Source organism: Phaenicophaeus curvirostris, unplaced genomic scaffold (genome assembly GCF_032191515.1).
Source record: "Phaenicophaeus curvirostris isolate KB17595 unplaced genomic scaffold, BPBGC_Pcur_1.0 scaffold_44, whole genome shotgun sequence".
In the NCBI taxonomy this organism is placed as follows: Eukaryota; Metazoa; Chordata; class Aves; order Cuculiformes; family Cuculidae; genus Phaenicophaeus; species Phaenicophaeus curvirostris.
In genome coordinates this window covers 34,945-61,506 of record NW_027206667.1, presented here as the reverse complement: position 1 = coordinate 61,506, position 26,562 = coordinate 34,945, and the positions used below count along the sequence as shown (strand labels likewise).

Genomic DNA, 26,562 nt, shown 5'->3' with positions numbered 1-26,562 from the left:
GCTCTGGGCCGGGGCTCTGCCTGGGAACAGCTGAGGCGCCCTCGGGGCTCCCTGCCATTGGCCCACAGTTTGGGGGGCCCCGTCCCCCGCCGGGGGGACCCCGACCCGCAGCCCTCGCCCGCAGAGCCGCGACACCGAGGCGATGGCCGCAGGATGGGACCTGGCGCTGGCGCTGCTGCTGTGGCTGAGCCTGCAGGGCGCGGGGGGCAAGAAAGGTCGGCGCGGGGATCAGGGCCAAGCGGGTACAGGGGGTCCTGGAATCGTGGGTGTCTTGGGTCTGGGGGCAAAGGTTGCACCCGGGGACCCTGGACCCATGGGCACTGTGGATCTGGGGTGTTTTGGGGGTCCTAGAACCATAGGTGCTCTGGGTCTGGGGGCAAATTCACATCTGGGGACTCTGGAGACATGGGTGTTGTGGGTCTGGGGTCTCTTGGAGGTCCTAGACCCATGGGTGCTGTGGGTCTGGGTCTGTTGGAAGTCCTAGAACCATGGCTGCTCTGGTTCCGAGGTCTTTTGGGGGTCCTGGACCCATGAGTGCTGTGGGTCTGGGGGCTGAAGTGGGATCTGGAGACCTGGACCCGTGGGTGCTGTGGGTCTGGGGGCTGAGGTAGGACCCAGAGATCTGGACCCACGGGTGCTGTGGGTCTAGGGGCCAAGGTGGGACCACGTGGTCCTTCCCCATGGCTACCGTGGTCTGGGGTCTCGTGGCAGTGGGGAACACCATCCACCAAGCTGAGTTCCAGCAGCGGCTGGAGTCGCCGCAGCAGGAGGCTGGCGAGTACCAGCAGGCGTTCAACGCCGACGAGATCTTCCACGTGGACCTGGAGAAGCAGGAGACCGTGTGGCGCCTGCCCGAGTTCGGGGAGGTCACCAGCTTTGAGGCTCAGGGGGCTCTGCAGAACGCGGCCATCGGCAAACACAACCTGGAGATCATGATCGAAAGGTCCAACCGCTCTCAGGGAACCATCGGTAACCACCAGGCTCTTCTTCTCGAAGGACGTGGGGCGGGGAGGTGCTCAAGGTCAGGTTGGATGGGGCTCGGGGAACTTGAGGTGTCTCTGCCCATGGGAGGAGGTTGGATCTGTGTAGGCTTTGAGGTCACTTCCAACTCAATCCATTCCATAATCTCAAGCTCCCTGCCCCTGGCATGGGGTAGATCTGGATGGGCTTTGGGGTCCCTTCCAACCCAACCCAACCCAACCCAACTCGACCCAACCCAACCCAACCCAACCCTACCCATCCCATGGTTCTTCTCAAGCCCCAGCTCTCAGCAATCTCTGACCCTGCCCTCTTGCGACTGTCCCCAGTGCCACCTGAGGTGACGGTGTTCTCCAAGCACCACGTGGAGCTGGGCGACCCCAACGTCCTCATCTGCTATGTGGACAAGTTCTGGCCGTCCGTCGTCTCCATCACGTGGCTGAAGAACGGGCAGGAGGTGAAGGACGGCGTCTTCGAGACCGTCTTCTACCCGCGGGATGACCACAGCTTCCGCAAGTTCTCCTACCTGACCTTCATCCCCACCCGCGGGGAGTCCTACGACTGCCGCGTGGAGCACTGGGGGCTCCCCACCCCCTTGCGCCGGCATTGGGGTGAGGAGAAGACCTTGGCCAGGCCACCGAGTGGCCATGTCCCCTCTCCTGGCCACCCTCACTCCTTCTTCTCACCCCTCACCTCAACCTTCTGCAGAACTTCAGGTGCCTCTCCCCGTTTCCGAGACCACCGAGACCGTGGTGTGCGCGCTGGGCCTGGCCGTGGGCATCATCGGCATCGCCGTGGGCACCATCCTCATCATCAAGGCCATGAAGATGAGGAGCGCCCGCACCCAACGCGACCCCTTGTGAGGGGGCAGAGCCCCACGGGGGGGGTCTCCCACCTCTTCTCAGCGCCCTCAGCTCTCATCTCATGGCAGGATCTACTCATCCCACCACCCCAAATCCCTCACCCACCTTCTCAGCGTCTCCATCTCCCACCCCATCCTGTACTGGTCCCAGTGCCACCACGCTGGTGCTTTCCTACCCACAACCCTTGGCCCTCTGGTCACCTCCAGCTGGGGACGTGGCAACTCCTCCTGGTCCAAGGGTTCTCCATGAGGACGAGGGGGCTGTGTCCTGCCCCATACCTGCCCCACGGCGCCCGGTCCTGCCCTCTCTGCCCTGCTCTGCTGCTTTGGCTCCACAATAAAGTGGGTTGGGTTGACGCTGTTGTGTGTTCCTCACTGTTCTCCAAAAGCCTCTGTGATATCTTGAGGGATCCATGGGGTGGGAGGTGTGGGGCAGAGCTCCAGCTTCCAGAAGAAGGAGTAGGGTGAGCTCAGGTCCCTGTGGGATCTCCTTGATCTCAGCAACCCTGGAGAAGAAGAAGAAGGTGCTGCTGGGGACGGTGGAGCCCATCGGCACATGGCCGTAGTGAGAGGACCATGGTTGCCAGGGCTCGTGGTCCATGGGGACCAGTCGTTGGGGGAGGGTGGGAGCAAAGCCTCATCTTCTCCTCAAGGCAAACCAGTTCTCCCAGTAGCAGCTCAAACCAGGACATGCCCAGACCCATGCGTGTGAGTTTTCCACCCTCTTGGGTTGAGATAAGGACACCAACCAACCCAAGAACCATCACCATGATGTGTGGAGGTGAGAGGATGAGGAGGGTGAGGAGCGAATCCCTCCAGGGTTGAGATAAGGGCACCAACCAACCCAAGAACCATCACCATGATGTGTGGAGGTGAGAGGATGAGGAGGGTGAGGAGCGAATCCCTCCAGGGTTGAGATAAGGACACAAACCAACCCAAGGGCCATCGCCGCAGTGTCTGGAGGTGGGAGGATAAGGAGAAAAGTCCTCCAGGGTTGAGATAAGGACACCAGTCAGCCCAAGGGCCATCGCCGCAGCGTGTGGAGCTGAGAGGATGAGGAAGATGAGGAGCAAATCCCTCCAGGGTTGAGATAAGGACACAAAACAACTCAAGGGCCATCAGCGTTGTGTGTGGAGCTGAGAGGATGAGGAGCAAAGTCCTCCTGGGTTGGGGTAAGGGCACCAACCAACCCAAGAACCATCACCATGCTATGTGGAGCTGAGAGGGTGAGGAGAGTGAGAAGCAAAGTCCTCCTGGGTTGAGATAAGGACACAAACCAAGCGCCATCGCCGTGTGGAGGTGAGAGGGTGAGGAGGGTGAGGAGCAAAATCCTCCTGGGAGCAGGAGGGGCGGCCACGGCGGCAGCTCTGGGTGAGGAAGCGGAAGGAGAAGATGCGGCCGAGCCAGAGAGCGGGTGGTGAGAGCCGAAGAGGATGTGAAACCCGGGGTGGGGGAAGGGGACACCAGGCGTGTGCTTCCCTCGCACGGTTCTGAGGACATTGAAGAGTCCCAGTCCTCCCAGTCCCCCCAGTCCAGTGGCCCCTCTGCATCCCCCCCAACCCCAGTGTCCCCTCTTGTCCCACCCGACCCAGTTTCCCCACCAGTTCCCCTCAGTGTCCCCAAATTTCCCCATTTCCCTCCCAGTGCCCCCCAAATTTCCCCTCCAGCTCCTCCCAGTATTCCCCAGTTCCACCCAGCCCCCCCCAGTGCTCCCTCAGTTCCCCCCCCAGTTCCTCCAGTGTCCCCCAGTTCCCCCCCAGTTCCTCCAGTGTCCCAAATTTCCCCCCAGGTCTCCCCAGTACCCCCCAATTCCCCCCCTGTTCCCCCAGTGTCCCCCATTCCCCCCCCTGGTTCCCCTCAATTCCCCCCCAGTTCACCCCAGTGCCACCTCAATTCCCCCCCAGGTCTCCCCAGTATCCCCAAATTCCCCCCCAGTACCCCCCAGTTCTCCCTAGAACCCCCCAATTCCTCCCCAGTTCCCCCCAGTGTCCCCCAGTTCCCCCCCAGTTCCCCCCAGTTCCCCCCAATTCCCCCCCAGTTCACCCCAGTGCCAACTCAATTCCCCCCCAGTATCCCTCAATTCCCCCCCAGTTCTCCCCAGTGCCCCCCAATTCCTCCCCAGTTCCCCCCAGTATCCCTCAATTCCCCCCCCAGTTCTCCTCAGTACCCCGAGTTCCCCCCCAGTTCTCCCCAGTGCCCCCCAATTCTCCCTCATTCCCCTCCCCCCAGTTCCCTCCCAGTGCCCCTCCAGTTTCACCCCCAATCCTCCCCCCCTCCCAGTGCCTCCCAGTGCTCCCAGTCCCCCCCAGTGCCTCCCAGGAACGGTGCCAGGGGGTTCCCAAGAGAAAGTGTCATTTCTGCCCCCCCCCCCAAGCCGGGCTGTGGTGTCACCAGTTACCAGGGACAAACAGCAACACGGGGAACTGGGGAAACTGGGAGGGAATTGGGGGGGGGGGGGAAATTGAGGGGTACTGGAAGGAACTGGGGGGCACTGGGGGGAAATTGAGGGGTACTGGGGGGAACTGGGGGGAATTATTGGGGCACTGGGGGAAACTGGGGAAGAATTGGGGGCACTGGGGGGAAATTGAGGCGAACTGGGGGGAACTGGGGGTCACTGGAGGGAAATTGAGGGGCACTGGGGGGAACTGGTGGTCGCTGGAGGGAAATTGAGGGATACTGGGGGGAACTGGGGGGAATTATTGGGGCACTGGGGGAAACTGAGAAGGAATTGGGGGCACTGGGGGGAAATTGAGGGGTACTGGGGGGAACTGGGGGGCACTGGGGGGAATTGAGGGGTACTAGGAGGAACTGGGGGGCACTTGGAGGAAATTGAGGGGTACTGGGGGGAACTGGGGGGAATTATTGGGGCACTGGGGGAAACTGAGGAGGAATTGGGGGCACTGGGGGGAAATTGAGGCGAACTGGGGGGAACTGGGGGTCACTGGAGGGAAATTGAGGGGCACTGGGGGGAACTGAGAAGGAATTGGGGGCACTGGGGGGAAATTGAGGCGAACTGGGGGGAACTGGGGGTCACTGGAGGGAAATTGAGGGGCACTGGGGGGAACTGGTGGTCGCTGGAGGGAAATTGAGGGATACTGGGGGGAACTGGGGGGAATTATTGGGGCACTGGGGGAAACTGAGAAGGAATTGGGGGCACTGGGGGGAAATTGAGGGGTACTGGGGGGAACTGGGGGGCACTGGGGGGAATTGAGGGGTACTAGGAGGAACTGGGGGGCACTTGGAGGAAATTGAGGGGTACTGGGGGGAACTGGGGGGAATTATTGGGGCACTGGGGGAAACTGAGGAGGAATTGGGGGCACTGGGGGGAAATTGAGGCGAACTGGGGGGAACTGGGGGTCACTGGAGGGAAATTGAGGGGCACTGGGGGGAACTGAGAAGGAATTGGGGGCACTGGGGGGAAATTGAGGCGAACTGGGGGGAACTGGGGGTCACTGGAGGGAAATTGAGGGGCACTGGGGGGAACTGGTGGTCGCTGGAGGGAAATTGAGGGATACTGGGGGGAACTGGGGGGAATTATTGGGGCACTGGGGGAAACTGAGAAGGAATTGGGGGCACTGGGGGGAAATTGAGGGGTACTGGGGGGAACTGGGGGGCACTGGGGGGAATTGAGGGGTACTAGGAGGAACTGGGGGGCACTTGGAGGAAATTGAGGGGTACTGGGGGGAACTGGGGGGAATTATTGGGGCACTGGGGGAAACTGAGGAGGAATTGGGGGCACTGGGGGGAAATTGAGGGGTACTGGGGGGAACTGGGGGGCACTGGGGGGAATTGAGGGGTACTAGGAGGAACTGGGGGGCACTTGGAGGAAATTGAGGGGTACTGGGAGGAACTGAGGGGCACTTGGAGGAAATTGAGGGGTACTGGGGGGCACTGGGGGGAAATTGAGGGGTACTGGGGGGAACTGGGGGGCACTTGGAGGAAATTGAGGGGTACTGGGGGGAACTGGGAGGGACTTGGGGCGAAATTGAGGGGTACTGGGGGGCACTGGGGGGAAATTGAGGGGTACTGGGGGGAACTGGGGGGCACTTGGAGGAAATTGAGGGGTACTGGGAGGAACTGAGGGGCACTTGGAGGAAATTGAGGGGTACTGGGGGGCACTGGGGGGAAATTGAGGGGTACTGGGGGGAACTGGGGGGCACTTGGAGGAAATTGAGGGGTACTGGGGGGAACTGGGGGGCACTGGGGGGGAACTGGGAGGGAATTGGGGGGCACCGGGGGAAATCGGGGGGGAAATTGAGGGGTACTGGGGGGAATTGTGGGGGGAAATTGAGGGGTACTGGGAGGAACTGGGGGGGAATTGGGGGGCACTGGGGGAAATCGGGGGGAAATTGAGGGGTACTGGGGGGAATTGGGAGGGAATTGGGGGGCACTGGGGGGAACTGGAGGGTTATTGGGGGGGACTGGGGGGAGCTGGGGGGAGAATTGGTGGATACTGGGGGAACAGGGGAGGAATTGGGGGGCAGTGGGGGAACTGGGATGGAACTGGGAGGGGGGCAATGGGGAGCACTGGGGGGGCACTGGGATTGGGGGGGGGCTCCTGGTTGAACCCCGTGAGCTCCGCTGCTCGGACTCTGCCGGAGACGGGTGACGCGGCCCAGTGCCGCCCAGTGACTGGTTGGACTGGGGTTACTGGGGGGCAGGGAGCGCCCAGTTTCCCCGAAACGCTGGCGTGGCTGGAAATCCCCGTGGCCTGCGGGGGGGGGGAACTGGGGGGTACTGGGGGGGCCACTGGGAGGGAACTGGGGGGGAGTTAGGGGGATACTGGAGTGGGGAGCACTGGGAGGGACTGGGAGGGTACTGGGGGGGCACTGGGAGGGACTTGGGGGGAGGAATTGGGAGAACTGGGAGGAAGTTAGGGGGGCACTGGGATGGGGGACACTGGGGGAACTGGGAGGAGGAATTGGGGGAACTGGAGGGGAATTAGGGGGTACTGGGATGAGGGCACTGGGAGGAACTGGGAGGGTATTGGGGGCCACTGGAGTGAACTGGGAGGGAGGAATTGGGGGAGCTAGGGGGCGAACAGGGGAACTGGGGGGGTACTGGGAGGGAACTGGAGGGGTACTGGGGGGCACTGGGGTGAACTGGAGGGAGGAATTGGGGGAACTGGGGGGGAATTAGAGGGATGGGGGGGCACTGGGGAAACTGGGAGGTACTGGGGGGCACTGGAGTGAACTAGGGGGGAGGAATGGGGGGGAACTGGGGGGGAATTAGTGAAGCACTGGGGGGTACACTGGGAGGAACTGGGAGGGTATTGGGGGGGCACTGGAGTGAACTGGGAGGGAGGAAATGGGGGAACTGGGGAACTGGGGGGGGACTGGGGGGAACTAGGGGTCACTGGGGAGGCACTGGGGTGAACTGGGGGAGAGGAATTGGAGGAGCTGGGAGGGAATCAGGGGAACTGGGGGGGCACTGGGAGGGAACTGGAGGGGTACTGGGGGGCACTGGGGTGAACTAGGGGAGAGGAATTGTGGGAACTGGGGGGGAACAGAGGAACTGGGGGGGCACTGGGGTGAACTGGAGGGAGGAATTGGGGGAACTGGGGGGGAATTAGAGGGATAGTGGGGGGGCACTGGGGAAACTGGGAGGTACTGGGGGCACTGGAGTGAACTAGCGGGGAGGAATTGGGGGAACTGGGGGGAATTAGGGGGATACTGGGGGGCACTGGGGGAACTGGGGGGAGGAATTGGGGGAACTGGGGGGGGAGTTGGAGAGGAATTGGAGGGGAATTAGGGAACCACGGGGGGGGGCACTGGGAGGAACTGGGAGGAGCACTGGAGGGAGGAATTAGAGGAACTGGGGGGGAATTAGGGGGTACTGGGATGGGGGAACTGGGAGGAACTGGGGAGGAGGAGCTGGGAGCACTGGGGGAGGAAGTGGGGGAGCTGGGAGGGACTGGGGGGACTTAGTGGGATACTGGGGTGGGGGGCACTGGGGAAACTGGGGAGGAGGAATTGGGGGAACTGGGAGAGCTGGGGGGGATTAAGGGGTACTGGGATGGGGGGCACTGGGGGGCACTGGGAGGAGCACTGGGAGCACTGGGGCGGAAGAATCATCTCCAGCCGGATCAGGTCGCTCAGAGCCCCAACCAGCCGGACCTCGAACGTCTCCAGGGATGAGGCGTCTCCCCCCTCTCCAGAACCTCTTCCCGCGTCTCCTGGACCTCAGCCCGGAACATCCACCCGGGGATCCCGCCAGAACCTGCTCGGCTCTACTGGGCCCAGTTCAGCTTAGCCCAGTTTGGCCCAGTTTGGCTCGGTTCAGCTTAGCCCAGTTTGGCCCTGTTCAGCTCAGCTTGATCAGACTCAGCGTGGCCCAGTTTGACCCAGTTCACCTCAGCTTCACCAGATTCAGCTTGGTCCAGTTCTCCTTGGCCCAGTTCAGCTCAGCTTGGCCCAGTTGGGCCCAGTTCAGCTCAGCTTGATCCAGTTTGGCTCATCTTGTGCAGACTCAGTTTGGCCCAGTTCAGCCCAGCTTGACCAGATTCATCTTGGCTCAGTCTGGCCAGTTGAGCTCAGCTTGGGCAGACTGGGTTTGGCCCAGTTCAGCACAGTCAGACCTGCTCAGTTTGGCCCAATTCACCTTGACCCAGTTCAGCCCAGCTTGATCAGACTCAGCTTGGCCCAGTTCGACCCAGTTCAACTCAGCTTGGCCCAGTTCAGCTCAGCTTCACCAGATTCAGCTTGGTCCAGTTCGACCCAGTTCAGCCCAGCTTGGCCCAGTTCAGCTCGACTTGACCAGCTTCATCTTGGCTCAGTTTGGCCCAGCTCAACTTGGCCCAGTTTGGCCCAGTTCAGCTCAGTTTGACCAGACTCAGCTTGGCCCAGTTCAGCTTGGCCCATCTGGGCCCAGTTCAGCTCAACTTGATCAGATTCAGTTGCTTGGCCCAGTTCAGCTCAGCTTGGCCCAGTTTGACCCAGTTCAGCTCAGCTTGGCCCAGTTCAGCTCAGCTTGACCAGATTCAGCTTGGCCCAGTTCTCCTTGGCCCAGTTCAGCTCAGCTTGATCCAGTTTGGCTCATCTTGCGCAGACTCGGTTTGGCCCAGTTCAGCTCACCTTGACCAGATTCATCTTGGCTCAGTTTGGACCAGCTCAACTTGGCCCAGTTTGGCCCAGTTCAGCTCAACTTGACCAGACTCAGCTTGGCCCAGTTCAGCTCAGTTTGGCCAGTTCAGCTTGGCCCAGTTTGACCCTGTTGAGCTCAGTTTGGCCCAGTTCAGCTCAGCTTGGTCAGACTCGGCTTGGCCCAGTTCAGCTCAGTTTGACCAGACTCAGCTTAGCCCAGTTCAGCTTGGCCCAGTTGGGCCCAGTTCAGCTCCGCTTGGCCCAATTCTCCTTGACCCAGTTCAGGTCAGTTTGGCCCAGTTCCCTTCAGTTTGACCAGACTCAGCTTGGCCCAGTTGGGCCCAGTTCAAATCAGCTTGAATTGGCCGAACTGGGGGGAATTAGGGGGATACTGGGGGAACTGGGAGGGTACTGGGGGGAGGAATTGGGGGAACTGGGGGGGGAGTTGGAGAGGAATTGGAGGGGAATTAGGGAACCACGGGGGGGGCACTGGGAGGAACTGGGAGGAGCACTGGAGGGAGGAATTGGAGGAACTGGGGGGGAATTAGGGGGTACTGGGATGGGGGAACTGGGAGGAACTGGGGAGGAGGAATTGGGAGAACTGGGGGAGGAACTGGGGGAACTGGGGGGAACTGGAGGAGGGACTGGGAGGGCAAATGGGGTCGGGGGCACTGGGGGGAACTGGGGAGGAGGAACTGGGAGCACTGGGAGAGATGGGGGGGATTAACGGGTACTGGGATGGGGGGCACTGGGGGGCACTGGGGGGCACTGGGAGGAGCACTGGGAGCACTGGGGCGGAAGAATCATCTCCAGCTGGATCAGGTCGCTCAGAGCCCCAACCAGCCGGACCTCGAACGTCTCCAGGGACGGGGCGTCTCCCCCTTCTCCGGAACCTCTTCCCGTGTCTCCTGGACCTCAGCCCGGAGCATCCACCCTGGGATCCCACCAGAACCTGCTCGGCTCAACTGGGCCCAGTTCAGCTTAGCCCAGTTTGGCCCAGTTCAGCTCAGCTTGATCAGACTCAGCGTGGCCCAGTTTGGCCCAGTTCAGCTTAGCCCAGTTTGGCCCAGTTCAGCCCAGCTTGATCAGACTCCGCTTGGCCCAGTTTGGCCAGTTGAGCCCAGCTTGGCCCAGTTCAGCTCAGCTTCACCAGATTCAGCTTGGCCCAGTTCTCCTTGGCCCAGTTCAGCTCAGCTTGGCCCAGTGGGGCCCAGTTCAGCTCAGCTTGATCCAGTTTGGCTCATCTTGTGCAGACTCGGTTTGGCCCAGTTCAGCTCAACTTGATCAGACTCAGCTTGGCCCAGTTCAGCTCAGCTTGACCTGCTCAGTTTGGCCCAGTTCCCTTCAGTTTGATCAGATTCCACTTGGCCCAGTTTGGCCCAGTTCAGCTCAACTTGATCAGACTCGACTTGGCCCAGTTCAGCTCAGCTTGATCAGACTCAGCTTGGCCCAGCTTGGCCCAGTTCAGCTCAGCTTGATCAGACTCAGCTTGGCCCAGTTTGGCCCAGTTCAGCTCAGCCTCACCAGATTCAGCTCGGTCCAGTTCTCCTTGGCCCAGTTCAGCTCAGCTTGATCCAGTTTGGCTCATCTTGTGCAGACTCGGTTTGGCCCAGTTCAGCTCAGCTTGATCAGACTCGGCTTGGCCCAGTCTGGCCAGTTGAGCTCAGCTTGGGCAGACTGGGTTTGGCCCAGTTCAGCACAGTCAGACCTGCTCAGTTTGGCCCAATTCACCTCGACCCAGTTCAGCCCAGCTTGATCAGACTCCGCTTGGTCCAGTTTGGCCCAGTTCAGCTCAGCTTCACCAGACTCAGCTCAGCCAGCTCAGTTTGGCCCAGTTCAGCTCAGCTTGGCCCAGTTGGGCCCAGTCCAGCTCAGCTTGATCCAGTTTGGCTCATCTTGTGCAGACTCGGTTTGGCCCAGTTCAGCTCAGCTTGATCAGACTCAGCTTGGCCCAGTTTGACCCAGTTCAGCTCAGCTTGGCCCAGTTCAGCTCAGCTTCACCAGATTCAGCTTGGTCCAGTCCTCCTTGGCCCAGTTCAGCTCAGCTTGATCCAGTTTGGCTCATCTTGTGCAGACTCGGTTTGGCCCAGTTCAGCTCAACTTGATCAGACCCAGCTTAGCCCAGTTCAGCTCAGTTTGGCCAGTTCAGCTTGGCCCAGTTTGACCCTGTTGAGCTCAGTTTGGCCCAGTTCAGCTCAGCTTGGTCAGGCTTGACTTGGTCCAGTTCAGCTCAGCTTGACCAGACTCAGCTTGGCCCAGTTTGACCCAGTTCAGCTCAGCCAGCTCAGTTTGGCCCAGTTTGACCCTGTTGAGCTCAGTTTGGCCCAGTTCAACTCAGCTTGGCCTGCTGAGCTCAGCTTGATCAGACTCGGTTGCCTGGCCCAGTTCAGCCCAGCTTGGCCCAGTTCAGCTCAACTTCACCAGATTCAGCTTGGCCCAGTTCTCCTTGGCCCAGTTCAGCTCAGCTTGATCCAGTTTGGCTCATCTTGTGCAGACTCGGTTGGGCCCATTTCAGCTCAGCTTGACCAGATTCATCTTGGCTCAGTTTGGCCCAGTTCAGCTCAGCTTGACCAGACTCAACTTAGCCCAGTTTGACCCAGTTCAGCTCAGCTTGGTCAGACTCAGCTTGGCCCAGTTCAGCTCAGCCTCACCAGATTCAGCTTGGTCCAGTTCTCCTTGGCCCAGTTCAGCTCAGCTTGGCCCAGTTGGGCCCAGTTCAGCTCAGCTTGATCCAGTTTGGCTCATCTTGTGCAGACTCGGTTTGGCCCAGTTCAGCTCAACTTGATCAGACTCAGCTTAGCCCAGTTCAGCTCAGTTTGGCCAGTTCAGCTTGGCCCAGTTTGACCCTGTTGAGCTCAGTTTGGCCCAGTTCAGCTCAGCTTGATCAGATTCAGCTTGGCCCAGTTTGGCCCAGTTCAGCTCAGCTTGGCCCAGTTTGGCCCAGCTTAACTCAGCTTGGCCCAGCTCAGCTCAGCTTGATCAGTCTCGGCTCAGCCAGCTCAGTTTGGCCCAGTTCAGCTCATTTGGTCAGACTCATCTTGGTCCAGTTTGACCCAATTCAGCCCAGCTTGGCCCAGTTCAGCTCACCTTCACCAGATTCAGCTTGGCCCAGTTCTCCTTGGCCCAGTTCAGCTCAGCTTGATCCAGTTTGGCTCATCTTGTGCAGACTCAGTTTGGCCCAGTTCAGCTCAGCTTGATCAGACTCAGCTTGGCCCAGTTCAGCTCAGTTTAGCCCAGTTGGGCCCAGTTCAGCTCAGCTTGATCCAGTTTGGCTCATCTTGTGCAGACTCGGTTTGGCCCAGTTCAGCTCAGCTTGACCAGATCCATCTTGGCTCAGTTTGGCCCAGCTCAGCTTGGCCCAGTTTGGCCCAGTTCAGCTCAACTTGATCAGACTCAGCTTGGCCCAGTTCACCTCAGTTTGGCCAGTTCAGCTTGGCCCAGTTTGGCCCAGTTCAGCTCAGCTTGGCCCAGTTTGGCCCAGTTCAGCTCGGCTTGACCAGATTCATCTTGGCTCAGTTTGGCCCAGTTCAGCTTGGCCCAGTTTGGCCCAGTTCAGCTCAGCTTGGCCCAGTTTGGCCCAGTTCAGCTCGGCTTGACCAGATTCAGCTTGGCCCAGTTTGGCCCAGTTCAGCTCAGCTTGGCCCAGTTTGGCCCAGTTCAGCTCAGCTTGGCCCAGCTCAGCTCAGCTTGATCAGTCTCGGCTCAGCCAGCTCAGTTTGGCCCAGTTCAGCTCAGTTTGGCCAGTTCAGCTTGGCCCAGTTTGACCCTGTTGAGCTCAGTTTGGCCCAGTTCAGCTCAACTTGGTCAGGCTTGACTTGGCCCAGTTCAGCTCAGCTTGATCCGACCCAGCTTGGCCCAGTTTGGCCCAGTTCAGCTCAGCTTGATCCGACCCAGCTTGGCCCAGTTTGGCCCAGTTCAGCTCAGCCTCACCAGATTCAGCTTGGTCCAGTTCTCCTTGGCCCAGTTCAGCTCAGCTTGATCCAGTTTGGCTCATCTTGTGCAGACTCAGCTTGGCCCAGTTCAGCTTGGCCCTGTTTGACCCTGTTGAGCTCAGTTTGGCCCAGTTGAGCTCAGCTTGATCAGATTCAGCTTGGCTCAGTTTGGCCCAGCTCAGCTTGGCCCAGTTTGGCCCAGTTCAGCTCAGCTTGATCAGACTCAGCTTAGCCCAGTTCAGCTCAGTTTGGCCAGTTCAGCTTGGCCCAGTTTGACCCTGTTGAGCTCAGTTTGGCCCAGTTCAGCTCAGCTTGGTCAGACTCGGCTTGGCCCAGTTCAGCTCAGTTTGACCAGACTCAGCTTAGCCCAGTTCAGCTTGGCCCAGTTGGGCCCAGTTCAGCTCCGCTTGGCCCAATTCTCCTTGACCCAGTTCAGGTCAGTTTGGCCCAGTTCCCTTCAGTTTGACCAGACTCAGCTTGGCCCAGTTGGGCCCAGTTCAAATCAGCTTGAATTGGCCGAACTGGGGGGAATTAGGGGGATACTGGGGGAACTGGGAGGGTACTGGGGGGAGGAATTGGGGGAACTGGGGGGGGAGTTGGAGAGGAATTGGAGGGGAATTAGGGAACCACGGGGGGGACACTGGGAGGAACTGGGAGGAGCACTGGAGGGAGGAATTGGAGGAACTGGGGGGGAATTAGGGGGTACTGGGATGGGGGAACTGGGAGGAACTGGGGAGGAGGAATTGGGAGAACTGGGGGAGGAACTGGGGGAACTGGAGGAGGGACTGGGAGGGCAAATGGGGTCGGGGGCACTGGGGGCAACTGGGGAGGAGGAATTGAGGTAACTGGGGGAGGAAGTGGGGGAGCTGGGAGGGACTGGGGGGACTTAGGGGGATACTGGGGTGGGGGACACTGGGGAAACTGGGGAGGAGGAATTGGGGGAACTGGGAGAGCTGGGGGGCATTAAGGGGTACTGGGATGGGGGGCACTGGGGGGCACTGGGAGGAGCACTGGGAGCACTGGGGCGGAAGAATCATCTCCAGCTGGATCAGGTCGCTCAGAGCCCCAACCAGCCGGACCTCGAACGTCTCCAGGGACGAGGCGTCTCCCCCCTCTCCGGACCCTCTTCCCACGTCTCCTGGACCTCAGCCCGGAGCATCCACCCTGGGATCCCACCAGAACCTGCTCGGCTCAACTGGGCCCAGTTCAGCTTGGCCCAGTTTGGCCCAGTTTGGCCCAGTTCAGCTTAGCCCAGTTTGGCCCAGTTTGGCTCGGTTCATCTTAGCCCAGTTTGGCCCAGTTCAGCTCAGCTTGATCAGGTTCATCTTGGCTCAGTTTGGCCCAGCTCAGCTTGGCCCAGTTTGGCCCAGTTCAGCTCAACTTGATCAGACTCAGCTTAGCCCAGTTCAGCTCAGTTTGGCCAGTTCGGCTTGGCCCAGTTTGACCCTGTTGAGCTCAGTTTGGCCCAGTTCAGCTCAGCTTGATCAGATTCAGCTTAGCCCAGTTCAGCTTGGCCCAGTTGGGCCCAGTTCAGCTCAGCTTGACCAGACTCACCTTGGCCCAGTTCAGCTCAGTTTGGCCAGTTCAGCTTGGCCCAGTTTGACCCTGTTGAGCTCAGTTTGGCCCAGTTCAGCTCAGCTTGATCCGACCCAGCTTGGCCCAGTTTGGCCCAGTTCAGCTCAGCTTGATCAGACTTGGCTTGGCCCAGTTTGGCCAGTTCAGCCCAGCTTGGCCCAGTTCAGCTCTGCTTCACCAGATTCAGCTTGGCCCAGTTCTCCTTGGCCCAGTTCAGCTCAGCTTGACCCAGTTTGGCTCATCTTGTGCAGACTCGGTTTGGCCCAGTTCAGCTCAGCTTCACCAGATTCATCTTCGCTCAGTTTGGCCCAGCTCAACTTGGCCCAGCTTGGCCCAGTTCAGCTCAGCTTGATCAGACTCAGATTGGCCCAGTTTGACCCAGTTCAGCTCAGCCTGGCCCAGTTCAGCTCAGCTTGGCCCAGTGGGGCCCAGTTCAGCTCAACTTGATCAGACTCAGCATAGCCCAGTTCAGCTCAGTTTGGCCAGTTCAGCTTGGCCCAGTTTGACCCAGCTTGGCCCAGTTCAGTTTGGCCCAGTTTGGCCCAGTTCAGCTCAGCTTGATCAGACTCGGCTTGGCTCAGTTTGGCCAGTTGAGCTCAGCTTGGGCAGACTGGGTTTGGCCCAGTTCAGCACAGTCAGACCTGCTCAGTTTGGCCCAATTCACCTTGACCCAGTTCAGCCCAGCTTGATCAGACTCAGCTTGGCCCAGTTCGACCCAGTTCAACTCAGCTTGGCCCAGTTCAGCTCAGCTTCACCAGATTCAGCTTGGTCCAGTTCGACCCAGTTCAGCCCAGCTTGGCCCAGTTCAGCTCGGCTTGACCAGCTTCATCTTGGCTCAGTTTGGCCCAGCTCAACTTGGCCCAGTTTGGCCCAGTTCAGCTCAGTTTGACCAGACTCAGCTTGGCCCAGTTCAGCTTGGCCCATCTGGGCCCAGTTCAGCTCAACTTGATCAGATTCAGTTGCTTGGCCCAGTTCAGCTCAGCTTGGCCCAGTTTGACCCAGTTCAGCTCAGCTTGGCCCAGTTCAGCTCAACTTCACCAGATTCAGCTTGGCCCAGTTCTCCTTGGCCCAGTTCAGCTCAGCTTGATCCAGTTTGGCTCATCTTGTGCAGACTCAGTTTGGCCCAGTTCAGCTCAGCTTGACCAGATTCATCTTGGCTCAGTTTGGCCCAGTTCAGCTTGGCCCTGTTTGACCCTGTTGAGCTCAGTTTCGCCCAGTTCAGCTCAGCTTGATCAGACTCGGCTTGGCCCAGTTTGGCCAGTTGAACTCAGCTTGGGCAGACTGGGTTTGGCCCAGTTCAGCTCAGCTTCACCAGATTCGGCTTGGTCCAGTTCTCCTTGGCCCAGTTCAGCTCAGATTGGCCCAGTTTGGCCCAGTTCAGCTCAGCTTGATCCAGTTTGGCTCATCTTGTGCAGACTCGGTTTGGCCCAGTTCAGCTCAGTTTGACCAGACTCAGCTTAGCCCAGTTCAGCTCAGTTTGGCCAGTTCAGCTTGGCCCAGTTTGACCCTGTTGAGCTCAGTTTGGCCCAGTTCAGCCCAGCTTGACCAGACTCAGTTTGGTCCAGTTCAACTCAACTTGCTCAGACTCAGCTTGGCCCAGTTTGACCCAGTTCAGCTCAACTTGATCAGACTCGACTTGGCCCAGTTCAGCTCAGTTTGACCCTGTTGAGCTCAGTTTGGCCCAGTTCAGCTCAGCTTGACCCAGTTTAGCCCAGCTTGACTTGCTCAGTTTGGCCCAGTTCCCTTCAGTTTGACCAGACTCAGTTTGGCCCAGCTCAGCTTGGCCCAGTTTGGCCCAGTTCAGCTCAACTTGATCAGACTCAGCTTAGCCCAGTTCAGCTCAGTTTGACCTGCCCAGTTTGACCCAGTTCAGCTCAGCTTGACCTGCTCAGTTTGGCCCAGTTCCCTTCAGTTTGATCAGATTCCACTTGGCCCAGTTCAGCTCAGCTTGGCCCAGTTTGGCCCAGTTCAGCTCAGCTTGATCAGACTCAGCTTAGCCCAGTTCAGCTTGGCCCAGTTGGGCCCAGTTCAGCTCAGCTTGGCCCAATTCTCCTTGACCCAGTTCAGGTCAGTTTGGCCCAGTTCCCTTCAGTTTGACCAGACTCAGCTTGGCCCAGTTTGGCCCAGTTCAAATCAGCTTGAATTGGCCGAACTGGGGGGAATTAGGGGGGCACTGGGGGAACTGGGAGGTACTGGGGGGCACTGGAGTGAACTGGGGGGAGGAATTGGGGGAACTGGGGGGAATTAGGGGGATACTGGGGGGCACTGGGGGAACTGGGGGGAGGAATTGGGGGAACTGGGGGGGGGAGTTGGAGAGGAATTGGAGGGGAATTAGGGAACCACGGGGGGGGCACTGGGAGGAACTGGGAGGAGCACTGGAGGGAGGAATTGGAGGAACTGGGGGGGAATTAGGGGGTACTGGGATGGGGGAACTGGGAGGAACTGGGGAGGAGGAATTGGGAGAACTGGGGGAGGAACTGGGGGAACTGGGGGGAACTGGAGGAGGGACTGGGAGGGCAAATGGGGTCGGGGGCACTGGGGGGAACTGGGGAGGAGGAACTGGGAGCACTGGGAGAGATGGGGGGGATTAACGGGTACTGGGATGGGGGGCACTGGGGGGCACTGGGGGGCACTGGGAGGAGCACTGGGAGCACTGGGGCGGAAGAATCATCTCCAGCTGGATCAGGTCGCTCAGAGCCCCAACCAGCCGGACCTCGAACGTCTCCAGGGACGGGGCGTCTCCCCCTTCTCCGGAACCTCTTCCCGTGTCTCCTGGACCTCAGCCCGGAGCATCCACCCTGGGATCCCACCAGAACCTGCTCGGCTCAACTGGGCCCAGTTCAGCTTAGCCCAGTTTGGCCCAGTTCAGCTCAGCTTGATCAGACTCAGCGTGGCCCAGTTTGGCCCAGTTCAGCTTAGCCCAGTTTGGCCCAGTTCAGCCCAGCTTGATCAGACTCCGCTTGGCCCAGTTTGGCCAGTTGAGCCCAGCTTGGCCCAGTTCAGCTCAGCTTCACCAGATTCAGCTTGGCCCAGTTCTCCTTGGCCCAGTTCAGCTCAGCTTGGCCCAGTGGGGCCCAGTTCAGCTCAGCTTGATCCAGTTTGGCTCATCTTGTGCAGACTCGGTTTGGCCCAGTTCAGCTCAACTTGATCAGACTCAGCTTGGCCCAGTTCAGCTCAGCTTGACCTGCTCAGTTTGGCCCAGTTCCCTTCAGTTTGATCAGATTCCACTTGGCCCAGTTTGGCCCAGTTCAGCTCAACTTGATCAGACTCGACTTGGCCCAGTTCAGCTCAGCTTGATCAGACTCAGCTTGGCCCAGCTTGGCCCAGTTCAGCTCAGCTTGATCAGACTCAGCTTGGCCCAGTTTGGCCCAGTTCAGCTCAGCCTCACCAGATTCAGCTCGGTCCAGTTCTCCTTGGCCCAGTTCAGCTCAGCTTGATCCAGTTTGGCTCATCTTGTGCAGACTCGGTTTGGCCCAGTTCAGCTCAGCTTGATCAGACTCGGCTTGGCCCAGTCTGGCCAGTTGAGCTCAGCTTGGGCAGACTGGGTTTGGCCCAGTTCAGCACAGTCAGACCTGCTCAGTTTGGCCCAATTCACCTCGACCCAGTTCAGCCCAGCTTGATCAGACTCCGCTTGGTCCAGTTTGGCCCAGTTCAGCTCAGCTTCACCAGACTCAGCTCAGCCAGCTCAGTTTGGCCCAGTTCAGCTCAGCTTGGCCCAGTTGGGCCCAGTCCAGCTCAGCTTGATCCAGTTTGGCTCATCTTGTGCAGACTCGGTTTGGCCCAGTTCAGCTCAGCTTGATCAGACTCAGCTTGGCCCAGTTTGACCCAGTTCAGCTCAGCTTGGCCCAGTTCAGCTCAGCTTCACCAGATTCAGCTTGGTCCAGTCCTCCTTGGCCCAGTTCAGCTCAGCTTGATCCAGTTTGGCTCATCTTGTGCAGACTCGGTTTGGCCCAGTTCAGCTCAACTTGATCAGACCCAGCTTAGCCCAGTTCAGCTCAGTTTGGCCAGTTCAGCTTGGCCCAGTTTGACCCTGTTGAGCTCAGTTTGGCCCAGTTCAGCTCAGCTTGGTCAGGCTTGACTTGGTCCAGTTCAGCTCAGCTTGACCAGACTCAGCTTGGCCCAGTTTGACCCAGTTCAGCTCAGCCAGCTCAGTTTGGCCCAGTTTGACCCTGTTGAGCTCAGTTTGGCCCAGTTCAACTCAGCTTGGCCTGCTGAGCTCAGCTTGATCAGACTCGGTTGCCTGGCCCAGTTCAGCCCAGCTTGGCCCAGTTCAGCTCAACTTCACCAGATTCAGCTTGGCCCAGTTCTCCTTGGCCCAGTTCAGCTCAGCTTGATCCAGTTTGGCTCATCTTGTGCAGACTCGGTTGGGCCCATTTCAGCTCAGCTTGACCAGATTCATCTTGGCTCAGTTTGGCCCAGTTCAGCTCAGCTTGACCAGACTCAACTTAGCCCAGTTTGACCCAGTTCAGCTCAGCTTGGTCAGACTCAGCTTGGCCCAGTTCAGCTCAGCCTCACCAGATTCAGCTTGGTCCAGTTCTCCTTGGCCCAGTTCAGCTCAGCTTGGCCCAGTTGGGCCCAGTTCAGCTCAGCTTGATCCAGTTTGGCTCATCTTGTGCAGACTCGGTTTGGCCCAGTTCAGCTCAACTTGATCAGACTCAGCTTAGCCCAGTTCAGCTCAGTTTGGCCAGTTCAGCTTGGCCCAGTTTGACCCTGTTGAGCTCAGTTTGGCCCAGTTCAGCTCAGCTTGATCAGATTCAGCTTGGCCCAGTTTGGCCCAGTTCAGCTCAGCTTGGCCCAGTTTGGCCCAGCTTAACTCAGCTTGGCCCAGCTCAGCTCAGCTTGATCAGTCTCGGCTCAGCCAGCTCAGTTTGGCCCAGTTCAGCTCATTTGGTCAGACTCATCTTGGTCCAGTTTGACCCAATTCAGCCCAGCTTGGCCCAGTTCAGCTCACCTTCACCAGATTCAGCTTGGCCCAGTTCTCCTTGGCCCAGTTCAGCTCAGCTTGATCCAGTTTGGCTCATCTTGTGCAGACTCAGTTTGGCCCAGTTCAGCTCAGCTTGATCAGACTCAGCTTGGCCCAGTTCAGCTCAGTTTAGCCCAGTTGGGCCCAGTTCAGCTCAGCTTGATCCAGTTTGGCTCATCTTGTGCAGACTCGGTTTGGCCCAGTTCAGCTCAGCTTGACCAGATCCATCTTGGCTCAGTTTGGCCCAGCTCAGCTTGGCCCAGTTTGGCCCAGTTCAGCTCAACTTGATCAGACTCAGCTTGGCCCAGTTCACCTCAGTTTGGCCAGTTCAGCTTGGCCCAGTTTGGCCCAGTTCAGCTCAGCTTGGCCCAGTTTGGCCCAGTTCAGCTCGGCTTGACCAGATTCATCTTGGCTCAGTTTGGCCCAGTTCAGCTTGGCCCAGTTTGGCCCAGTTCAGCTCAGCTTGGCCCAGTTTGGCCCAGTTCAGCTCGGCTTGACCAGATTCAGCTTGGCCCAGTTTGGCCCAGTTCAGCTCAGCTTGGCCCAGTTTGGCCCAGTTCAGCTCAGCTTGGCCCAGCTCAGCTCAGCTTGATCAGTCTCGGCTCAGCCAGCTCAGTTTGGCCCAGTTCAGCTCAGTTTGGCCAGTTCAGCTTGGCCCAGTTTGACCCTGTTGAGCTCAGTTTGGCCCAGTTCAGCTCAACTTGGTCAGGCTTGACTTGGCCCAGTTCAGCTCAGCTTGATCCGACCCAGCTTGGCCCAGTTTGGCCCAGTTCAGCTCAGCTTGATCCGACCCAGCTTGGCCCAGTTTGGCCCAGTTCAGCTCAGCCTCACCAGATTCAGCTTGGTCCAGTTCTCCTTGGCCCAGTTCAGCTCAGCTTGATCCAGTTTGGCTCATCTTGTGCAGACTCAGCTTGGCCCAGTTCAGCTTGGCCCTGTTTGACCCTGTTGAGCTCAGTTTGGCCCAGTTGAGCTCAGCTTGATCAGATTCAGCTTGGCTCAGTTTGGCCCAGCTCAGCTTGGCCCAGTTTGGCCCAGTTCAGCTCAGCTTGATCAGACTCAGCTTAGCCCAGTTCAGCTCAGTTTGGCCAGTTCAGCTTGGCCCAGTTTGACCCTGTTGAGCTCAGTTTGGCCCAGTTCAGCTCAGCTTGGTCAGACTCGGCTTGGCCCAGTTCAGCTCAGTTTGACCAGACTCAGCTTAGCCCAGTTCAGCTTGGCCCAGTTGGGCCCAGTTCAGCTCCGCTTGGCCCAATTCTCCTTGACCCAGTTCAGGTCAGTTTGGCCCAGTTCCCTTCAGTTTGACCAGACTCAGCTTGGCCCAGTTGGGCCCAGTTCAAATCAGCTTGAATTGGCCGAACTGGGGGGAATTAGGGGGATACTGGGGGAACTGGGAGGGTACTGGGGGGAGGAATTGGGGGAACTGGGGGGGGAGTTGGAGAGGAATTGGAGGGGAATTAGGGAACCACGGGGGGGACACTGGGAGGAACTGGGAGGAGCACTGGAGGGAGGAATTGGAGGAACTGGGGGGGAATTAGGGGGTACTGGGATGGGGGAACTGGGAGGAACTGGGGAGGAGGAATTGGGAGAACTGGGGGAGGAACTGGGGGAACTGGAGGAGGGACTGGGAGGGCAAATGGGGTCGGGGGCACTGGGGGCAACTGGGGAGGAGGAATTGAGGTAACTGGGGGAGGAAGTGGGGGAGCTGGGAGGGACTGGGGGGACTTAGGGGGATACTGGGGTGGGGGACACTGGGGAAACTGGGGAGGAGGAATTGGGGGAACTGGGAGAGCTGGGGGGCATTAAGGGGTACTGGGATGGGGGGCACTGGGGGGCACTGGGAGGAGCACTGGGAGCACTGGGGCGGAAGAATCATCTCCAGCTGGATCAGGTCGCTCAGAGCCCCAACCAGCCGGACCTCGAACGTCTCCAGGGACGAGGCGTCTCCCCCCTCTCCGGACCCTCTTCCCACGTCTCCTGGACCTCAGCCCGGAGCATCCACCCTGGGATCCCACCAGAACCTGCTCGGCTCAACTGGGCCCAGTTCAGCTTGGCCCAGTTTGGCCCAGTTTGGCCCAGTTCAGCTTAGCCCAGTTTGGCCCAGTTTGGCTCGGTTCATCTTAGCCCAGTTTGGCCCAGTTCAGCTCAGCTTGATCAGGTTCATCTTGGCTCAGTTTGGCCCAGCTCAGCTTGGCCCAGTTTGGCCCAGTTCAGCTCAACTTGATCAGACTCAGCTTAGCCCAGTTCAGCTCAGTTTGGCCAGTTCGGCTTGGCCCAGTTTGACCCTGTTGAGCTCAGTTTGGCCCAGTTCAGCTCAGCTTGATCAGATTCAGCTTAGCCCAGTTCAGCTTGGCCCAGTTGGGCCCAGTTCAGCTCAGCTTGACCAGACTCACCTTGGCCCAGTTCAGCTCAGTTTGGCCAGTTCAGCTTGGCCCAGTTTGACCCTGTTGAGCTCAGTTTGGCCCAGTTCAGCTCAGCTTGATCCGACCCAGCTTGGCCCAGTTTGGCCCAGTTCAGCTCAGCTTGATCAGACTTGGCTTGGCCCAGTTTGGCCAGTTCAGCCCAGCTTGGCCCAGTTCAGCTCTGCTTCACCAGATTCAGCTTGGCCCAGTTCTCCTTGGCCCAGTTCAGCTCAGCTTGACCCAGTTTGGCTCATCTTGTGCAGACTCGGTTTGGCCCAGTTCAGCTCAGCTTCACCAGATTCATCTTCGCTCAGTTTGGCCCAGCTCAACTTGGCCCAGCTTGGCCCAGTTCAGCTCAGCTTGATCAGACTCAGATTGGCCCAGTTTGACCCAGTTCAGCTCAGCCTGGCCCAGTTCAGCTCAGCTTGGCCCAGTGGGGCCCAGTTCAGCTCAACTTGATCAGACTCAGCATAGCCCAGTTCAGCTCAGTTTGGCCAGTTCAGCTTGGCCCAGTTTGACCCAGCTTGGCCCAGTTCAGTTTGGCCCAGTTTGGCCCAGTTCAGCTCAGCTTGATCAGACTCGGCTTGGCTCAGTTTGGCCAGTTGAGCTCAGCTTGGGCAGACTGGGTTTGGCCCAGTTCAGCACAGTCAGACCTGCTCAGTTTGGCCCAATTCACCTTGACCCAGTTCAGCCCAGCTTGATCAGACTCAGCTTGGCCCAGTTCGACCCAGTTCAACTCAGCTTGGCCCAGTTCAGCTCAGCTTCACCAGATTCAGCTTGGTCCAGTTCGACCCAGTTCAGCCCAGCTTGGCCCAGTTCAGCTCGGCTTGACCAGCTTCATCTTGGCTCAGTTTGGCCCAGCTCAACTTGGCCCAGTTTGGCCCAGTTCAGCTCAGTTTGACCAGACTCAGCTTGGCCCAGTTCAGCTTGGCCCATCTGGGCCCAGTTCAGCTCAACTTGATCAGATTCAGTTGCTTGGCCCAGTTCAGCTCAGCTTGGCCCAGTTTGACCCAGTTCAGCTCAGCTTGGCCCAGTTCAGCTCAACTTCACCAGATTCAGCTTGGCCCAGTTCTCCTTGGCCCAGTTCAGCTCAGCTTGATCCAGTTTGGCTCATCTTGTGCAGACTCAGTTTGGCCCAGTTCAGCTCAGCTTGACCAGATTCATCTTGGCTCAGTTTGGCCCAGTTCAGCTTGGCCCTGTTTGACCCTGTTGAGCTCAGTTTCGCCCAGTTCAGCTCAGCTTGATCAGACTCGGCTTGGCCCAGTTTGGCCAGTTGAACTCAGCTTGGGCAGACTGGGTTTGGCCCAGTTCAGCTCAGCTTCACCAGATTCGGCTTGGTCCAGTTCTCCTTGGCCCAGTTCAGCTCAGATTGGCCCAGTTTGGCCCAGTTCAGCTCAGCTTGATCCAGTTTGGCTCATCTTGTGCAGACTCGGTTTGGCCCAGTTCAGCTCAGTTTGACCAGACTCAGCTTAGCCCAGTTCAGCTCAGTTTGGCCAGTTCAGCTTGGCCCAGTTTGACCCTGTTGAGCTCAGTTTGGCCCAGTTCAGCCCAGCTTGACCAGACTCAGTTTGGTCCAGTTCAACTCAACTTGCTCAGACTCAGCTTGGCCCAGTTTGACCCAGTTCAGCTCAACTTGATCAGACTCGACTTGGCCCAGTTCAGCTCAGTTTGACCCTGTTGAGCTCAGTTTGGCCCAGTTCAGCTCAGCTTGACCCAGTTTAGCCCAGCTTGACTTGCTCAGTTTGGCCCAGTTCCCTTCAGTTTGACCAGACTCAGTTTGGCCCAGCTCAGCTTGGCCCAGTTTGGCCCAGTTCAGCTCAACTTGATCAGACTCAGCTTAGCCCAGTTCAGCTCAGTTTGACCTGCCCAGTTTGACCCAGTTCAGCTCAGCTTGACCTGCTCAGTTTGGCCCAGTTCCCTTCAGTTTGATCAGATTCCACTTGGCCCAGTTCAGCTCAGCTTGGCCCAGTTTGGCCCAGTTCAGCTCAGCTTGATCAGACTCAGCTTAGCCCAGTTCAGCTTGGCCCAGTTGGGCCCAGTTCAGCTCAGCTTGGCCCAATTCTCCTTGACCCAGTTCAGGTCAGTTTGGCCCAGTTCCCTTCAGTTTGACCAGACTCAGCTTGGCCCAGTTTGGCCCAGTTCAAATCAGCTTGAATTGGCCGAACTGGGGGGAATTAGGGGGGCACTGGGGGAACTGGGAGGTACTGGGGGGCACTGGAGTGAACTGGGGGGAGGAATTGGGGGAACTGGGGGGAATTAGGGGGATACTGGGGGGCACTGGGGGAACTGGGGGGAGGAATTGGGGGAACTGGGGGGGGGAGTTGGAGAGGAATTGGAGGGGAATTAGGGAACCACGGGGGGGGCACTGGGAGGAACTGGGAGGAGCACTGGAGGGAGGAATTGGAGGAACTGGGGGGGAATTAGGGGGTACTGGGATGGGGGAACTGGGAGGAACTGGGGAGGAGGAATTGGGAGAACTGGGGGAGGAACTGGGGGAACTGGGGGGAACTGGAGGAGGGACTGGGAGGGCAAATGGGGTCGGGGGCACTGGGGGGAACTGGGGAGGAGGAACTGGGAGCACTGGGGGAGGAAGTCGGGGAGCTGGGAGGGACTGGGGGGACTTAGTGGGATACTGGGGCGGGGGGCACTGGGGAAACTGGGGAGGAGGAATTGGGGGAACTGGGAGAGCTGGGGGGGAATTAAGGGGTACTGGGATGGGGGGCACTGGGGGGCACTGGGAGGAGCACTGGGAGCACTGGGGCGGAAGAATCATCTCCAGCTGGATCAGGTCGCTCAGAGCCCCAACCAGCCGGACCTCGAACGTCTCCAGGGACGAGGCGTCTCCCCCCTCTCCGGACCCTCTTCCCACGTCTCCTGGACCTCAGCCCGGAACATCCACCCGGGGATCCCGCCAGAACCTGCTCGGCTAAACTGGGCCCAGTTCAGCTTAGCCCAGTTTGGCCCAGTTTGGCTCGGTTCAGCTTAGCCCAGTTTGGCCCAGTTCAGCTTAGCCCAGTTTGGCCCAGTTCAGCTCAGCTTGATCAGACTCCACTTGGCCCAGTTTGGCCCAGTTCAGCTCAGCTTCACCAGAATCGGCCAGCTCAGTTTGGCCCAGTTTGACCCTGTTGAGCTCAGTTTGGCCCAGTTCAGCTCAGCTTGGCCCAGTTCAGCTCAGCTTCACCAGATTCAGCTTGGCCCAGTTCTCCTTGGCCCAGTTCAGCTCAGCTTGATCCAGTTTGGCTCATCTTGTGCAGACTCGGTTTGGCCCAGTTCAGCTCGGCTTGACCAGATTCATCTTGGCTCAGTTTGGCCCAGCTCAGCTTGGCCCACTTTGACCCTGTTGAGCTCAGCTTGGCCCAGTTCAGCTCAGCTTGATCCAGTTTGGCTCATCTTGTGCAGACTCGGTTTGGCCCAGTTCAGCTCAGCTTCACCAGATTCATCTTGGCTCAGTTTGGCCCAGCTCAACTTGGACCAGTTTGGCCCAGTTCAGCTCAGCTTGATCAGACTCAGCTTGGCCCAGTTTGACCCAGTTCAGCCCAGCTTGGCCCAGTTCAGCTCAACTTCACCAGATTCAGCTTGGCCCAGTTCTCCTTGGCCCAGTTCAGCTCAGCTTGGCCCAGTTTGGCCCAGTTCAGCTCAACTTGATCAGACTCAGCTTGGCCCAGTTCAGCTCAGTTTGGCCAGTTCAGCTTGGCCCAGTTTGACCCTGTTGAGCTCAGTTTGGCCCAGTTCAGCCCAGCTTGATCAGACTCGACTTGGCCCAGTCTGGCCAGTTGAGCTCAGCTTGGGCACACTGGGTTTGGCCCAGTTCAGCTCAGTCTGACCTGCTCAGTTTGGCCCAATTCACCTTGACCCAGTTCAGCCCAGCTTGATCAGACTCAGCTTGGCCCAGTTCGACCCAGTTCAACTCAGCTTGGCCCAGTTCAGCTCAGCTTCACCAGATTCAGCTTGGTCCAGTTCGACCCAGTTCAGCCCAGCTTGGCCCAGTTCAGCTCGACTTGACCAGCTTCATCTTGGCTCAGTTTGGCCCAGCTCAACTTGGCCCAGTTTGGCCCAGTTCAGCTCAGTTTGACCAGACTCAGCTTGGCCCAGTTCAGCTTGGCCCATCTGGGCCCAGTTCAGCTCAACTTGATCAGATTCAGTTGCTTGGCCCAGTTCAGCTCAGCTTGGCCCAGTTTGACCCAGTTCAGCTCAGCTTGGCCCAGTTCAGCTCAACTTCACCAGATTCAGCTTGGCCCAGTTCTCCTTGGCCCAGTTCAGCTCAGCTTGATCCAGTTTGGCTCATCTTGTGCAGACTCAGTTTGGCCCAGTTCAGCTCAGCTTGACCAGATTCATCTTGGCTCAGTTTGGCCCAGCTCAGCTTGGCCCAGTTGGGCCCAGTTCAGCTCAGCTTGATCAGACTCAGCTTGGCCCAGTTCAGCTCAGTTTGGCCAGTTCAGCTTGGCCCAGTTTGACCCTGTTGAGCTCAGTTTGGCCCAGTTCAGCTCAGCTTGATCAGATTCAGCTTGGCCCAGTTTGGCCCAGCTTAACTCAGCTTGGCCCAGCTCAGCTCAGCTTGATCAGTCTCGGCTCAGCCAGCTCAGTTTGGTCAGACTCATCTTGGTCCAGTTTGACCCAGTTCAGCTCAGCTTCACCAGATTCAGCTTGGCCCAGTTCTCCTTGGCCCAGTTCAGCTCAGCTTGATCCAGTTTGGCTCATCTTTTGCAGACTCGGTTTGGCCCAGTTCAGCCCAGCTTGACCAGATTCAGCTTGGCTCAGTTTGGCCCAGCTCAGC

The 26,562-nt window shown here is 58.8% G+C and overlaps 1 protein-coding gene across 1 annotated transcript; it reads left to right on the top strand.

Annotated features, from left to right (window-relative positions):
* Positions 1–19: 19 nt before the first annotated feature.
* Positions 20–2,196, top strand: LOC138733871 (H-2 class II histocompatibility antigen, A-Q alpha chain-like). The gene is made up of 4 exons (XM_069881381.1): positions 20–215; positions 712–969; positions 1,308–1,589; positions 1,687–2,196. The coding sequence occupies exons 1-4, from the start codon at positions 143–145 to the stop codon at positions 1,839–1,841; spliced, it is 768 nt and encodes a 255-aa protein (XP_069737482.1). The 5' UTR covers positions 20–142; the 3' UTR covers positions 1,842–2,196.
* The last annotated feature ends 24,366 nt before the right edge of the window (positions 2,197–26,562 follow it).